At 49.5% G+C, this 16,991-nt stretch overlaps 1 protein-coding gene across 1 annotated transcript in view; it reads right to left on the bottom strand.

The window, feature by feature from the left end:
- Positions 1-16,991, bottom strand: part of SDK2 (sidekick cell adhesion molecule 2) — a 268,352-nt gene that overhangs the window by 61,776 nt on the left and 189,585 nt on the right. The window contains exons 13-18 of the mRNA XM_052657936.1: positions 9,958-10,134; positions 9,542-9,678; positions 8,876-9,023; positions 4,625-4,765; positions 2,707-2,888; positions 1,315-1,430 (exon numbers count right to left, since the gene is read on the bottom strand). Of these exons, the coding sequence (XP_052513896.1) occupies positions 1,315-1,430; positions 2,707-2,888; positions 4,625-4,765; positions 8,876-9,023; positions 9,542-9,678; positions 9,958-10,134 (901 nt within the window). The remainder of the gene's footprint in view (positions 1-1,314; positions 1,431-2,706; positions 2,889-4,624; positions 4,766-8,875; positions 9,024-9,541; positions 9,679-9,957; positions 10,135-16,991) is intronic.

The following is a 16,991-nucleotide window of genomic DNA, read 5'->3' as shown; positions in this document are numbered from 1 at the left end:
GGGATTCTCCAGGTAAGAATCCTGGAGTGGGTTGCCATGCCCTCCTCCAGGGGATCTTCCCGACCCAGAGATGGAACCTGCGTCTCAGGTCTCCTGCACTGGCAGGGGGGTTCTTTACCACTGAGCCACCTGGGAAGCCCCCTTCCTTGGTTCACCAGCAGAAAAATTCTCTCAGTGATTTAATCTCAGTCTCTTCCTGTCCACCACCTTGACCTTGAAGCAATAAAGGCTGAGACTGCAGGTCCTAGAAACACTCTTGGTTGTTGCACATGGGTGGTTTGAGAATGTTCTGGAAGTGTCTGCGGTCACTGCCAGGTCGCCAGATCCCTGGCCTCGAAGCCAGAGCCCGAAGTTCTTTCCCCCACACAACTGGCTTCCTGGTGACACGTGTCACCACCCCCCGCCCCCCCGTGCTGCCTGCCTGCGTGAGAACATGGAGAAGACGGCCGTCTGCACACCAAGGAGAGAAGCCTCAGACAGAACCAACCCCGAGGACACCCGGATCTCGGCCTTCCCGCTTCCAGAACTTTCAGGGGATACACTTCTGGTGTTTAAGCCGCCCAGACCATGGTGCCGCGTGAGAGCCGTCCATGCAGCTAGTCCACTTCCACTCCTGTTTCTAGCGTTTCCCTAAGGCTTGTTAGGTGTTTGCCGTTCTGCTCAAAAAATTACAAATATCCTCATTTAATCCCCACATAGCCCCAAGGAATAAAAATTAGCATCATTTTCATGCACAAATGAGGGAACAGAATGTATCTTGCTTCCCCAGCAGCTAGACGTGCATAGAGTCGGGCTCAGCAAATATTTACCGAAGGAAGGGTGCTCAGATGGACTATCACACTCGTCCAGGTTGCCGGCAAGAGGCAGAGCCAGGACTCTAATCCAGGCTCTGAGTCCTAGTCCAGCCCTTAAACACACTGCGGGGGTCAAGTACAGTCCAAGGACTTTGCACGCTCCCCTTAGCTCACGGCTCAGGGGCAAGAAGTGCGTTTTAGATTTTTCTGATAGGGCCACGGCTCTGCGGAGGGTCTGCACCTGAAACAAACCTGGTTTTGTTTCTAACCCAGTCTCACTGAAACTGTGCTGTTGCACCTGGTCACAAACAGGTCAAGGTCTGTACTCCCCGGGGCCTGGACGTGGACTTGGGGACAGCCCAAGGCCCTCTGCCTTGATCACGTACATGTCCTCTGCTTGGCCTGCAGCGGCGATTTCAGAAACAGCGGGGATGCCCTCCTGCACCCTCCAGCTTCGCTCGTCTCCAGCCCGAGTCCTCCTTGCAGGCTTCCACCCCGGGCCAGGAGAGACCTCACGTACCTTGTAGCCCTGGTTGATGCCGTTGATGAACTGGGGGCTGGGGGCATTCCAGGTGAAGCGGATGGTCGTGGAGTTGGTGGCTTCAGCGTGCACGTTGCCCGGAGGGACTGTGGGGACTGGGGGAGAGTAGAGAGGTAGGGGTGTGGGTGGAGGGGCCATCGTCTGTCTGTCTGTCTGGCCCAGGGAAGCAGAGGAAACACGAGTTTGCAGGCATAGCTTTATACTGCACCCCCCCCCCCACCCCCCAGCCATGGAGACTTGAGACGCTCTCTTGCTGTAGATTGCCTGTGTGCTCAGTCGCTAAGTAAAGCCTGACTCTTTGCGACCCCCTGGACTGCAGCCCGCCAGGCTCCTCTGTCCACGGGATTCTCCAGGCAAGAATACTGGAGTGGGTAGCCATTCCCTTCTCCAGGGGATCTTCCCAACCCAGGGATCGAACTGGCGTCTCCTGCTTGGCAGGCGGACTCTTTACCACTGAGCCACCTGGGAAGCTTCTGTAGATTAGTTTGGGTTTAATAAAACCGGTCTGGCCCATTTCACAGGATGCCCATAAATACAAGTGATGAATCTGAAAATGCTCAGGGTGGTTTTTAGGTATGACGCTAAATGTAAGCTGTTTCATGATCCAGTTAATGGGAAACTTCGCAGAAGGTCCCTGTGCCCCCGAAGCCTCTGCCTTCATCACACCCACCCCAACCTCTTCATCTTCTCCTCCATCCTCCCGCCCTACAGGGTAACTGGGCACAGCGTCCAATAGCCTGCTGCTGCTGCTGCTGCTGCTAAGTCGCTTCAGTCGTGTCCGACTCTGTGCGACCCCACAGACGGCAGCCCACCAGGCTCCCCCGTCCCTGGGATTCTCCAGGCAAGAACACCGGAGTGGGTTGCCATTGCCTTCTCCAATGCATGAAAGTGAAAAGTGAAAGTGAAGTCGCTCAGTCGTGTCCAACTCTTAGTGACCCCATGGACTGCAGCCCACCAGGCTCCCCCGTCCATGGGATTTTCCAGGCAAGAGTACTGGAGTGGGGTGCCACTGCCTTCTCTGGTGCAATAGCCTGGGGCTGGATTAAACAGGCGACATGGCTGAGGCGGTCAGGACTGGCGCTGCTGCTGCTCCGTCGCCCGGTTCTGTCCGACTCTTTCTGACCCCATGGACGGTAGCCCTCCAGGCTCCTCTGTCCATGGGATTCCCCAGACAGAGATACTCTAGTGGGTTGCCATTTCCTTCTCCAAGGGATCTTCCCGATCCAGGGATCAAACCCAGATCTGCTGCATGGCAGGCAGATTCTTTACTGTCTGAGCCACCTGGGAAGCCCACGTTAGGACTGGGCGAGTATAGGATCCCACAGGCACAGAGCTTGGAGAAGGAGAACAGCAGGCACTGTGCCCACTCACCCCCCTGTAGCGTCCACTCGGTGACTTTGCTGCTGTAGACGCCCAGCCCGGCGCTGTTGTAGGCAGCCACCTCGATCTCGTAGTTGGTCCAGATGATGAGGTCCTCGAGCAGCAGGTTGTTGACTTCGGCATCTGTGATGTTCTTATACTGGTACCCGACAGGAAGCCCGGCCAGGCAGTACCTGAGGAGAAAGCCAGGACGCCAAGGGTGAGAGTCAGTCTGCGTGGCCCCATGTCCAGGAAACTGTCTGTGATGGCGGAAATGGTCCATATCCGGTAGCTGCTGGGCACCTGAGATGTGCTTAAGTGCAACTGAGGAATTACATTTAATTTAATTTTCTCATCATTTAATTTCTTTTTATTAATTTAAATAGTTGCAAGTGACCAGAGGCTACCCTACTGGATAACACAGGTCTAGGGGATGTGTCTGGACTACTGTTTTTGATGGGGGAGGAGGACATTGGTGGGATGGTTAACAGGATGCTGAGAGCTCCTGGGAAGATCTCACTGGTTTCAGCTTCGTGGGGTCATTGATGGGAGAGTGGTCTCCAAACTTTGGGCTGATTTTCCTTCTTGCTCTAGGAGAATGGCTCCCTTTTTTGACAGCCACTCACTTTGCTGGAGACAAAAGTCCTGAGGCTACCTGCTCTACGAAGTTCCACCCTCCACTGGGAAGAGAACACAGGGCGATAAAGAAGTGGGATCTGAACAGGCACATTTTGGAGGATGGATAGCTTACGGGAGAACCACAATGCCCACGTACTTTCGATTCTAACTATTAGGGAATTAAGAGGCCCCAGGTTATTCTGAGGCATCACGAAGCCCCACATCAGCGGTTCTCAATGCCTTAGTGTGCGTTAAGGACACCTGAAAAGCTTGTCAAAACACAGCTTGCTGGGCTATCCCCAAAGTTCCCCATTCAGTAGTTCAGGGGTGGGACCTGAGAATTTTCATTCCTGTCTAGTTCTCATACTGACACGGCTGGTTCAGGGACCACACTCTGAGAACCGCTGCCCTTTAGAGTCACCAGAAAACCCACAGCACAATTAACTGACTATGGAGTAGCCAAACCAATAATAACTTCTTCCAAAATTAGGGGCTTTCAATGCTGTGAGTGTTCAGGAAAGAGATATGGGAAGTTGCCCAGCATTTCGCAACCAGCCCGAGTTCAGAATATTGATGAGAGTTCTCAGTAGTTTCAGATAACAGGCCAAAATCTTCTTTTCTGAACACCAAATTTTAGTTACAACTTAATAACATGCTTTTAGGTTACCAATAAGGAGCCTGGTGGGCTACAGTCCATGGAGTCGCAAAGAGTCAGACACGACTGAACGACTAATACCTTCACTTCTTCAAAGTGTCCACAGTTAAACTGAAAAATAAAAGGCTATAAAACCGGGCTTCATTTTGCCATAAAGACCAAAGAAAGGAATTCTACTTTTTTTTTTTGGCCGTGCCATGCAGCATGTTGGATCTTAATTCCCTGACCGGGGATCAAACCCATGGCCCCTGCAGTAGAAGCACAGAGTCTTAACCACTGGACCGCCAAGGAAGTCCCCAGATTTCCACGTTTTAACCATTCTTGGCCAAGTAGTTTACCCACTGGGGAAACCTGGCCTTGGAGAGTTGCCTGTCTCCCTACAGCCCTGATGTCTGACAGACTTGCCCATCCATACAGCCTTAAGGAGACTTCACTGTAGCTCCTCTCTCACCATTCCTATTGGATTCCGAGGCTCTCACCGCTGCAAGTTCTTCTGGCTGTCTAGCCTCAATGCTTCCTAGTGTAGGGTAGGCATTTCTTGTCCGGTCCTTGTTAGAGAAGGACCTGCCACGAACCTGCTCTATTTCCCAACCCACTACCGACCCTCCCCGTCTCTGCCCCCTTCTCTCCCCTGCTGTCCTTGGGGTGGAGGCCGACCTGATGACGTAGCCCTTGAGGACGCCGTTCTGGTGGTTCTCAGGGGGCGGCTGCCACTGGATCATGATGGACTGGTTGGTCCGGCCACTGGCGATGACGTTCTGTGGAGGGGCTGTGGGGGGCTCTTCAGGAAGGGAGACCCTGGAAGATACCAAGGACGGACAGGTCTTTTCACTCCTTGTCTCGACGGCAAACACGGAAGTTTAAAGGGATATGAAGAGACCCCACCCCTACTCAGTCCCTGCAGACTCTGCGCAATTGCTGTGTGCCTTTGGGCAAGTCATTTAACCTCTCTGAGCTTGTCTCTCTATCTAAAAAAGCAGTATAATAAAGCTCCATCTGTCTGCTTTATAGAAGTGGTTGAAGCTCAAATGATGCAATGTCTTTTCAAAACACTCCCTGTTGGCAAATTGTTGTTCAGTCGCTAAGCCACGGCAGACCCTTTGCAACCCCATGGACTGTAGCCCGCCAGGCTCCACGGGCTTCTCCAGGCAAGGATCCTGGAGTGGGTTGCCACTTCCTCCTCCAGGGGATCTTCCCGACCCAGGATTGAACTTGCGTCTCCTGAAATGGCAGGTGGGTTCTTTATCACTGAGCCACCAGGAAAGTCCCTGGAAAGCACCAGATGAGTGTATTTTCTGTGCGGTCGAGGGACCCAGGCCTCGGTTTCCCATTTGTCAAAGAAGCTGCCGTCGGGTCTGGTGGAGGTCATGAGTGTTTGAAAATTTTAGAAGTAGAAGTGTTTAAAACACTCACCTCCCTGTTACCAGCTGGTGGTGAACTCGAAATAGGCTTCCTCCACTAACTAGCTGGATCTTGACCCGGGCGGGGCAGGCCGGGTAGGGCGAGAGTTTGAGCCCTCCTCTGACCCCATACCCTGAAGCCTGGGGCCACTACATCTCTTTCTCTGGCATGGCCTGGTGACGCGGCGTTCCACCTCTGTGGATTTTTCACATAACTGACAGGCATCCATGAACAATAAGAGTTAATTATTTCTGATGAAGCCTTTCCCTGTTTGTTTATTTTTTTTTTGTGCCCCAGTGGATAGCTTTTCTAAAATGTACCACACCCTCCCATGTCTTTGTGCAGCCCGGAGTGAGGGTAATTTAAGCTTTTGCCGTGTGACTCAGGGCCCTTAGGATGCAGATTCAGTACGAAGATGACTCAGTGTTACAAAGGGAAGCCTGAATGACTGGAGAAGTTATAGGATGGTTTCCCTGCACTGCGGGGCTACCTGTTATTGGGAGTTCGTGGCTCTGGAAGGTTGGGTCTGTTTATTTGGTTCTCTGCACCACCCCTCATGGTCCAAACGTGGCCTGGCCCACAGCAGATGCTCAATATACAGTGAATGAGGGCCCTCCCTGGTGGTTCAGTGGTTACAAATCTACCTTCCAATGCAGGGGCGCAGGTTTGATCCCTGGTTAGGGAACTAAGATCCCACGTGCCCTGGGGCAACGAGGCCCATGAGCCACAACCACTGAGTTGGTGTGCTCTGGAGCCCTCATGTGACAACTCGAGAGAAGCCTGAGGACTGCAAGGAGAGATCCCAGGGCCACAACTAAGGCCTGCTATAGCAAGAAAATAAAAAGAATAATTGCAAAAAAAAAAAAAAAATGGTGAATGACTAAATTCTCCATGCCACTTCTTCCCCCTGCTAGAGTGTCACACCTCAGTGGCGTCTGGCTCGTAAAAGCCAGAAGGACTCAAGCTCACGGGAACTGCAGGGAAAACCACAATGACTGATTTAACCTGGGTGTGGGGAGGGGTCTGGGTACACATTTAAGAGCAAAGTGCATTCATGACTCCCTTAGCAAATATTATGACTGCTTATTTCTGGGCTCTCGATTCTGCTCCATTGATCTGCGTGTCTATTTTATTTGTGTGTGTGTGGCTGTGCTGCCCGGCTTGTAGGATTTTAGTTCCCTGAACAGGGATTGAACCCAGGCCATGGCAGTGAAAGTGCTGAGTCCTAACCACTCAGGGAATGCCCTGTGTGTCTCGTTTCGGAAGAGTGGCACACTGTTTTGGTGACTATAGCTTTGTAGTATAGTTTGGAATCAAGAAGTATGATGCCTCTGGCTCTGTGCTTTGTTCTCAGGATTGTTTTGGGTATTTGGGTATCTTTTGTGGCTCTATACAAATTTCAGGATTGTTTTTTCTGTTTCTGTGAAAAATACCATTGGAATTGTGATAGGGATGGGATTGACTCAATAGATGGCTTAGGGTGATATGGACATTTTAACAATATGAACTCTTCTCAATGGGGAAAGAACAGTCTCTTCAATAAATGATGTTGGGAAAATTGGAAGTCCACATGCAGAAGAAGGCGACTGGACCCATATCTTACACCCATCACAAAAAAAAACTTTTTTAACTTGAAATGGATTAAAGACAAACTTGAGACCTGAAACTATAAAACTCCTAGACTAAAACGTAGGGGGAAAGCTCCTTGGCATTGGTCTTGGCAGCAATTTCCTGGATATGGTACCAAAAACACAAGTTACAAAAGAGAAACAAATAAGCAGGACTATATCAAACTAAGAAGCGTCTGCACAGCAAGAGAAACGACAAGATGAAAAGGCGGTCTACAGAATGGGAGGACATATCTGCAAACCATGTATCTGATACTGGGTTAACATCCAAAATATATGAAGAACTCATACAACTCAGTAGCCACAAACTAAACATCTGAGTAAAAAAATGCACAAATGGGCTGCACATTTTTTCCAGAGAAGACAAATGAATGACCAATAGGTCCATGAAAACATGCTCAAGATCACAAATCAACAGGGAAATGCAAATCAAACCTACAGCGAGAAATCACCTTACACCCGACAGAGTGGCTATTATCCAAAGACAAGAGATAACAAATGTTGGCAAGGTGGGGCTAAAAGAAGCCCTTTAGGCGCTGCTGGTGGGAAGATGAATTGGTCTAGAAACGATGGAAAACAGCATGGAGGTTCCTTCCGCCCAAAGTTGGAAGCAGTACTACATACAATCCAGCCATCCATAGGATCTCAACAACGTATCTGCACCCCCTTACTCACTGCAGCGCTGTTCACAGCAACCAAGAGATGAAACCAACTTAAACGCCCCATCAAGGAATGACTGGTTAAAGAAGACGTAACATAGCTACACAATGAAGTATTTTCCAGCCACGAGAAAGAAACTCTGCCATCTGCAACAATACGGATGGGCCGGGGGGCACTGTGCTCAACGAAGGCAGTCAGCAGAGAAAGACAAACACTGCGTGACCTCACGGCTACGTGCAATCCGGGCGAGCCGAGCTCAGAGAAACAGAGGAGAGTGGTGATTAATAGGGGCTGGGGGTGGAAGGAATGGGGAGATGCTGCTCAGAAGGTATAAACTTGCAGGGGTAAGAGTAACCAGTTCTGAGGAGAGAATGCACGCCTGGTGATTATAGCTAATGACACTGTATTATCCCCTTGGAGGTTGCTAAGAGAGGGGATTTTAAATGTTTCATGACAGAAAAGAATCGGTAATTATGTGACAGGATGGGGGTGTCAGCTAACACCACAGGGGTAACCATTTTGCCGTATAGGAGTGTGTCACACCACACTGCACGTCTCAAACTCATACTGTGTTTCATGCCCATGATATCCCAATCCATCTGCAAAAAAGCATTAAAAAAAAGAGCAAAGCACACAGCTCTGGGGCATGGGATTGGGGGTCACTGTCACTCTGACCAGATGTCTCCTTTCTCATTAGAGGACTTTGCTTGCCCTACCGGGATCTAGGTGGGTAGATATGTGCCTCCTATATATAAGTAGGTATTAGAGTGGATGAACTATGTTGCTGTTCAACTGTCGTCATTTAAAAAAAAGGCTTGTTGAAGGCTTCATGGGGTCTGAGCCATGCAAAGCATTGCACACGGAGGTCCAAGGGGATCCTTGGTGATTCTGGAACTTTACGTACACTTGGTGACGGGGATGTGGGGCAGAATGGGGTGAGTGTTGGAACTTGCGTGGCTCACAGAGAGATGCACAGCTCAACCGGATTAGTGCTTATCCCTTGTCAGGCGCTGCTCACAGCCCTTCACTCGTAACGCCTGAATTTTTTTGCCTCCCTGTGAGACCGGCGTCAGTACAGTTACCCCCATCCGTCCGAGAGGAGCCACCAGGACGCGCCTGGCAGCCGGGGGCCCCCCGCCACGGTGGTTTTGGCAGCAGATGGCCCTGCCCAGCCCCCACCCTCCACTGGAGCCCCCGACGCCCACCCTGCGCCCCTCACCTCTCCGTGTCCTTGCTGAACTGTCCCTTCCCCACGTCGTTGACAGCGCAAAGACGGAACTGGTAGGACCGTGCGGGGACCAAGCCCTTGACGGTCACCGAGGTAGTTTCAGGGTCCACGCTGGCCAGGAGCACTGTCCAGGGGGCATCTGCCGGGACAGAGGGTGGAGGCAGAGGTGGGCATCTTTGGGGGGCATGCTTCCTCCTGCTCCCACTCCCTGCAGCGCTCCAGCCTCATACTTAATACCTCCCGCCCAGCTTGATCCAGTAGAGACTGGCCATGTCACTTTCCTGGGTCCTCTTAGCCCGCGTGTCCCAGGCTTGGAGGGTACTGACTGCGGATGGAGCCGGGCTCATCGGAACTGAGATGCACTTGGCCTTCCTATCCTATTTCCCCTTCAAATTGATGAGCAAGCTGTATTTAAAACACCCTTCAAGTGATGCCTGCTAATTTGGGAGCTCACAGCTTGGGGGTGGAGGATAAGGAGAAATAAGAAAACTAATGACCGGCGTCTGGGAGACTTCTGGGCGCTGGGCTGCGGGTCCAGCCAGTGCCTCATCCCGCTCCCTCGTCACAGGACGCAGGGAAGCGGACGCCGCGGCTCCGCACTGGGGAGCGGGGCCGCCCTGCCTGCGGTGGGTGCGGGGGGCGGGCGCGGAACCTTACTGTTCTCGGACATCTCCAGGACGTAGCGGATCAGCGGGCTGTTGCCGTCGAAGGGCTTGGCCCACGTCAGGTTGATGGCCCTCCTCTCCGAGGTACTGAGGGTCGCCACGGGGTGCTCGGGGGCGTGAGGCAGCTGCCTGGAGGAGACAGGCGCGGTGGGCCCCCCGGGGGGTCTCGAGTCAGGGGGCGCCAGGACTCGGTCTGAGCCCCCGTGACGTCTAGCACTCAGCCCCCAGCCAAGCCTTCGGCCCTCTATCCAGAGACTGCGTGCCGGCTTTGGAGCCCAACCGGCCAAAGCTGTAACCCAGGCTCCCCGCCCTAGACGGCGGCATCCCCGAGCTGGAAAGGCCCGGTCAGGCCGCCCCGGCCCCTCGCTCCTGCGCCTCCGCGTCCCGAGGCGGGCAGGCCGCCCTCACCTCACGCGCAGGTGGGCGCTGCGGGAGTCGTTGCCGCCGGCCGAGAGCACCCGGCAGGTGTAGGTGCCGATGTCCCCGGACCAGGTCTGCGAGATGCGCAGGGAGCCGCTGCCGTCCAGGCGGACGCGGGGGTTGCCCTCCGTGCTCAGCGCGACGCCGTCTTTCTCCCACACGTGCCTGAGAGGGGGAAGAGCTGCTCAGGAAAGAGACGCAGGCGAGGTGGGGTGGGGGCTGCCGGGGGTGGGCTCAGCCCAGGGCAGGTCTGGAGCAGGGAGCTCCAGAGGCGGGCCCCAGGCCAGGGCGCGGGCACCGACCATCACGCCTGCGGCGGGGGTCTGGGGGCGCGGCTTGGGCCAGGAGCGGACCCACATCGACTCAGCATCCAGTGTTCACACCTTCAGTTCAGGTCCAGGTCCCAGCCTGGTTGCTTCTGACCCGAAGCCACCACCAAGCCTCCCAGAGTGGGCACAAGCTATTCTCCCAAAGAGGTTAAAAGATTAGGGCTGGAAAAAGGATGAACGCTTCCGCCTAGACTACATTTGGGGATTAGTTTTATGAAGAGAACCATCACATCAATGCATCACTGTGACAAATTGACCTCAGTGTCCAAAAAAAAAAAATCACTTTAGCTTTGGTCAGTCAGTACAAAGGGGAACTTGAGAAATTACACTCACACCCGCGCTTGACAATGAGAAATGCCTGCTCTGGATTTGTTCTGGAGGAGACACAATAATTGTCATCAACACACACCGGGTGCCAGCTTCTGGGAGGACGCAGGGCGGCTGCCCCCCAGGGAAGGTGGATCAGGGCAACCAGGGCAGGGGCTGGGCTGGGGCACTTTGCAAATAAGCCATCAATGACTTAGTGTGGGGGCGGGGACTGTCTATACAGCCCTAGAACTCTCTGGGTTTAGGGAGGCTGAGATGGCTAGATAGAATGAGCCTGTACTATTTTTAACTTACAGTTAAGAAAAAAAAAGTCAGAAAAGTAGCAACCACAGATGAGAAAAGAGTAGGAAAAAAGGAGAGAAAATTCAACAGTTTTCCTCCGTTGTTGTTCAGTCGCTGAGTCGTGTCCGACTCTTTGTGGCTCCATGGACTGCAGCACGCCAGGCTTCCCTGTCCATCACCAACTCCCAGAGGTTGCTCAAACTCATGTCCATTGAGTCGGTGATGACATCCAACCATCTCATCTTCCATTGTCCCCTTCTCCTCCCGCCTTCGATCTTTCCCACCATCAGGGTCTTTTCGAAGGAGTCGGCTCTTTGCATCAGATGGTCAAAGTATCGGAGCTTCAGCTTCAGCAACAGTCTTTCCGATGGATATTCAGGGCTGGCATTTGAGGGCAAACCTTCCAGATGCCTCTCTCCTGGCCCCTGGGCAGTTACTACAGTGCTTCTGTGTTCTGGGCTTGAATGTTCCCTGGCCACTTACTGTTGTTGTGGTCCTGGGGATGTTTATCAAATGCGGTGTACCTCACTTTTCTCACTTGTCATATGACAGAAGAAATACCATCCACCCCATAGGGTTGCTGTAAGGACTGTGTGAGTTAATATAAAATATTGGAGTAGCGCTGGAAACATGGTGATTGATAGAAGTTATAATATATGTTTCAGTTCAGTTCAGTGGCTCAGTGGTGTCCGACTCTTTGAGACCCCATGAATCGCAGCACACCAGGCCTCCCTGTCCATCACCATCTCCTGGAGTTCACTCAGACTCATGTCCAGCTAGTCAGTGATGCCATCCAGCCATCTCATCCTCTGTCGTCCCCTTCTCCTCCTGCCCCCAATCCCTCCCAGCATCAGAGTCTTTTCCAATGAGTCAACTCTTCTCATGAGGTGGCCAAAGTACTGGAGTTTCAGCTTTAGCATCATTCCTTCCAAAGAAATCCCAGAGCTGATCTTCAGAATGGATTGGTTGGATCTCCTTGCAGTCCAAGGGACTCTCAAGAGTCTTCTCCAACACCACAGTTCAAAAACATCAATTCTTCGGCACTCAGCCTTCTTCACAGTCCAACTCTCACATCCATACATGACCACTGGAAAAACTATAGCCTTGACTAGACGGACCTTTGTTCGCAAAGTAACGTCTCTGCTTTTCAATATGCTGTCTAGGTTGGTCATAACTTTTCTTCCAAGGAGTAAGCATCTTTTAGTTTCATGGCTGCAGTCACCATCTGCAGTGATTTTGGAGCCCCCCAAAATAAAGTCTGCCACTGTTTCCACTGTTTCCCGATCTATTTCTCATGAAGTGATGGGACCAGATGCCATAATCTTCGTTTTCTGAATGTTGAGCTTTAAGCCAACTTTTTCATTCTCCTCTTTCACTTTCATCAAGAGGCTTTTTAGTTCCTCTTCACTTTCTGCCATAAGGGTGGTGTCATCTGCATATCTGAGGTTATTGATATTTCTCCCGGCAATCTTGATTCCAGCTTGTGTTTCTTCCAGTTCAGTGTTTCTCATGATGTACTCTGTATAGATGTTAAATAAGCAGGGTGACAATAAACAGCCTTGACATACTCCTTTTCCTATTTGGAACCAGTCTGTTGTTCCATGTCCAGTTCTAACTGTTGCTTCCTGACCTGCATATAGGTTTCTCAAGAGGCAGGTCAGGTGGTCTGGTATTCCCATCTCTTTCAGAATTTCCCACAGTTTATTGTGATCCCCATAGTCAAAGGCTTTGGCATAGTCAATAAAGCAGAAATAGATGTATTCCTGGAACTCTCTTGCTTTTTCCATGATCCAGGGGATGTTGGCAATTTGATCTCTGGTTCCTCTGCCTTTTCTAAAACCAGCTTGAACATCAGGAAGTTCATGGTTCACATATTGCTGAAGCCTGGCTTGGAGAATTTTGAGCATTACTTTACTAGCATGTGAGATGAGTGCAATCGTGCGGTAGTTTGAGCATTCTTTGGCATTGCGTTTCTTTGGGATTGGAATGAAAACTGACCTTGTCCAGTCCTGTGGCCACTGCTGAGTTTTCCAAATTTGCTGGCATATTGAGTGCAGCACTTTCACAGCATCATCTTCCAGGGTTTGAAATAGCTCAGCTGCAATGCCATCACCTCCACTAGCTTTGTTCTTAGTGATGCTTTCCAAGGCCCACTTGACTTCACATTCCAGGATGTCTGGCTCTAGATTAGTGATCACACCATCGTGATTATCTGGGTCATGAAGATCTTTTTTGTACAGTTCTTCTGTGTATTCTTGCCACCTCTTCTTAATTTCTTCTGATTCTGTTAGGTCCATACCATTTCTGTCCTTTATCGAGCCCATCTTTGCATGAAACATTCCCTTGGTATCTCTAATTTTCTTGAAGAGATCTCTAGTCTTTCCCATTCTGTTCTTTTCCTCTATTTCTTTGCATTGATCGCTGAGGAAGGCTTTCTTACCTCTTCTTGCTATTCTTTGGAACTCTGCATTCAGATGCTTATATCTTTCCTTTTCTCCTTTGCTTTTTGCCTCTCTTCTTTTCACAGCTCTTTGTAAGGCCTCCCCAGACAGCCATTTTGCTTTTTTGCATTTCTTTTCCATGGGGATGGTCTTGATCCCTGTCTCCTGTACAATGTCACGAACCTCATTCCATAGTTCATCAGGCACTCTGTCTATCAGATCTAGGCCCTTAAATCTATTTCTCACTTCCAATGTATAATCATAATGGATTTGATTTAGGTCATACCTGAATGGTCTAGTGGTTTTCCCTACTTTCTTCAATTTGAGTCTGAATTTGGTAATAAGGAGTTCATGATCTGAGCCACAGTCAGCTCCTGGTCTTGTTTTTGTTGACTGTATAGAGCTTCTCCATCTTTGGCTGCATAGTATATAATCAGTCTGATTTCAGAGTTGACCATCTGGTGATGTCCATGTGTAGAGTCTTCTCTAGGGTTGTGGGAAGAGGGTGTTTGCTATGACCAGTGCATTTTCTTGGCAAAACTCTATTAGCCTTTGCCCTGCTTCATTCTGTACTCCAAGGCCAAATTTGCCTGTTACTGCAGGTGTTTCTTGACTTCCTACTTTTGCATTCCAGTCCCCTATAATGAAAAGGACATCTTTTTTGGGTGTTAGCTCTAAAAGGTCTGGTAGGTCTTCATAGAACCGTTTAACTTCAGCTTCTTCAGCATTACTGGTTGGGGCATAGACTTGGATTACCGTGATATTGAATGGTTTGCCTTGGAAACAGACAGAGATCATTCTGTCGTTTTTGAGATTGCATCCCAGTACTGCATTTCAGACTCTTTTGTTGACCATGATGGCTACTCCATTTCTTCTAAGGGATTCCTGCCCACAGTAGTAGATATAATGGTCATCTGAGTTAAATTCACCCATTTCAGTCCATTTTAGTTCGCTGATTCCTAGAATGTCAACATTCAGTCTTACCATCTCCTGTTTGACCACTTCCAATTTGCCTTGATTGATGTACCTGACATTCCAGGTTCCTATGCAATATTGCTCTTTACAGCATCGGATCTTGCTTCTATCACCAGTCACATCCACAGCTGGGTATTGTTTTTGCTTTGGCTCCATCCCTTCATTCTTTCTGGAGTTATTTCTCCATTGATCTCCAGTAGCATATTGGGCACCTACCGACCTGGGGAGTTCCTCTTTCAGTATCCTATCATTTTGCCTTTTCATACTGTTCATGGGGTTCTCAAGGCAAGAATACTGAAGTGGCTTGCCATTCCCTTCTCCAGTGGACCACATTCTGTCAGATCTCTCCACCATGACCCTCCTGTCTTAGGTGGCCCCACAGGGCATGGCTTAGTTTCACTGAGTTAGACAAGGCTGTGGTCCTAGTGTGATTAGACTGACTAGTTTTCTGTGATTATGGTTTCAGTGTCTCTGCCCTCAGAGGGCAGATAATATATGTTTACTGATACAGTATATTTTGAGTATAAATAATACCTGGCTGTTGCTGTAGAGCACAGGGAGCTAAGCTGGTGCTCTGTGGTGACCTCGAGGGGTGGGACTAGGGTGGGTGAGCAGGCATTCCAAGAGGGGTGGGATATATGTAGACGTATGGCTGATTCACTTTGTTGCACAGCAGAAGCCAATACAACATTGTAAAGCAATTATACTCCAATAAAAAAAAAAAACTATACCTAGCTATTCATCCATCCTAATTTTAAAGCTGCTGTTTCCACCCAAGATGATATCATAAATTCCATTTAATGTGACATTTCTTCACCATGGTTCACTTGGCTGCAGAGCACTTCAAATAATCATTCCTCTGTAATTGATCCTGTAATGATGGGCATCCAATTTACCTCCTTGTTTTCTTTTTTTTTTTTTTAATAAAATTTTTTTTGGCCACATCACACAGCCCATGGGAACCTTAGTCCCCAGCCAAGTATTGAACCTGGATCCTCTGCACTGGAGGCAGGGAGTCTCAGCCACAGGACAGTCAGAGAAGTCCCAAGCTCCTTGTTTTCTGATCTTACAGCTAATGCTGTGATGAACACCTCTATGGCAAAATATTTGCCACATTCTAAATCACTTCCTTGGGTATAAATTCTCAGCAGTAAATCACTGAGTTAAATGTTAAGGCTTTTTATACAAATTTTGCAGATCACCAAAAGTGATCACCGTCAGTTCATCTCTTTGACTAGAGAAGGATCATCCTCATGGGTACTGACAGGATAGGCAGAATTTTACTAAAGCGAATCTAGCTGCAGAGGGTAATGCCTGCTCATGAAACAACCTGTGGCAAGCAGACACACTCTGTCCAAGACACCAGGCGTTAGGGAGCAGCCATCACTGCCTGCAGGTGCTCGTGCCAAAACAGCTGAGCCTGAATCTAAAGATCGGCTTGTTCTTTAGTTGCTAAGTCGCGTCCGACTCTTTGCAACCCCCTGGACTGTAGCCCGCCAGGCTCCTCTGTCCATGGGATTTCCCAGGCAAGCACACTGGAGTGGGTTGCCGTTTCCTAACTCCAAGGCATCTTCCCAGCCCAGGAATTGAACCCTCATCTCCTGCACTGCAGGCAGATTCTTTACTGCTGAGCCACCAGAGAAGCCCCCATGATCAATTACTTAAATCTAATCAGAAATACAAGGGATAGAAGAAGAAGTGAGCCACAGCCTGAAAAAGCTGCTGGCCAAATCCAGATGTGGGCTATTCTACAGCAAGGATATTCTGCAAATTATGGCCCACTGCCTGTTAGTGTAAATAAAGTTTTATTGGAACACACACACAGATACACACCCATTTGTTTACAGATTGCTTATGACTGCTTTTGAACTGCAGACACAGACGTAAGAAGCTGTGACAAAGACTATATGGCCCTCAAAGCTTAAAATATTTACTCTCTTGCTCTTTACAGAAAACATTTGAGGATGTTTCTCCTATAGAACCTGGTTTGTCCAACTTATTAAGTGCATGAAAACAAGACAAAAATGAAAACCAAGATAGAGACAAAAATAAAAAGAAAGGGAGCCATGTAGAATAGAAGAGACACAGCAACTAAACGCAATGGGTGGATCCTGTTTAAACCCTGAGTGAAACTAACTCTGTGTACAAAGGCTTTCTGAGACACTCATGGTGGCTGAAACACGGGCTGGTGTCAGAAGAAGCCAAGGAATTGTTCACTGTCTCAGGTGTGAGAGCGGACGTGGCTGTTATGTTTAAAGAAAAGTCCTTTTTAGTAAGAAATGTACATAGACATATCTAAGGGTGAAACTGCATTTTTGAAATTTGCTTTTAAAAGAGCTTTGCAGTTTAAAAAAAGCGTGGGGAAGATTCACAAAACAAGATGGGCAAATGCGGATGATTGTTGAGGCTGAGAGGTAGTCCAGAAGGACTGAGGATGCAATTCTCTCTTCTCTGGGGTATGTTTTAAAACTTTCATAAGAGAAAGTTAAAAAAAAGAACCCATCAGTCCTTTTAACTCAGGGGACATTTCCCCCCAAATAATCCATAAAGATATAGCTGGCTGTTGAGCAATTTGGATGAGTGGTTTTTAGCTTTAAGTAATATTAGATAGTCCTCAGGAAACAGAAGACGTGCAAAAATATTTAGTTATAAGGGCATTCAGAACGAT

Source organism: Budorcas taxicolor, chromosome 19 (assembly GCF_023091745.1).
Source record: "Budorcas taxicolor isolate Tak-1 chromosome 19, Takin1.1, whole genome shotgun sequence".
NCBI classification, from domain to species: domain Eukaryota; kingdom Metazoa; phylum Chordata; class Mammalia; order Artiodactyla; family Bovidae; genus Budorcas; species Budorcas taxicolor.
This window is presented reverse-complemented; position numbering and strand designations above follow the sequence as displayed.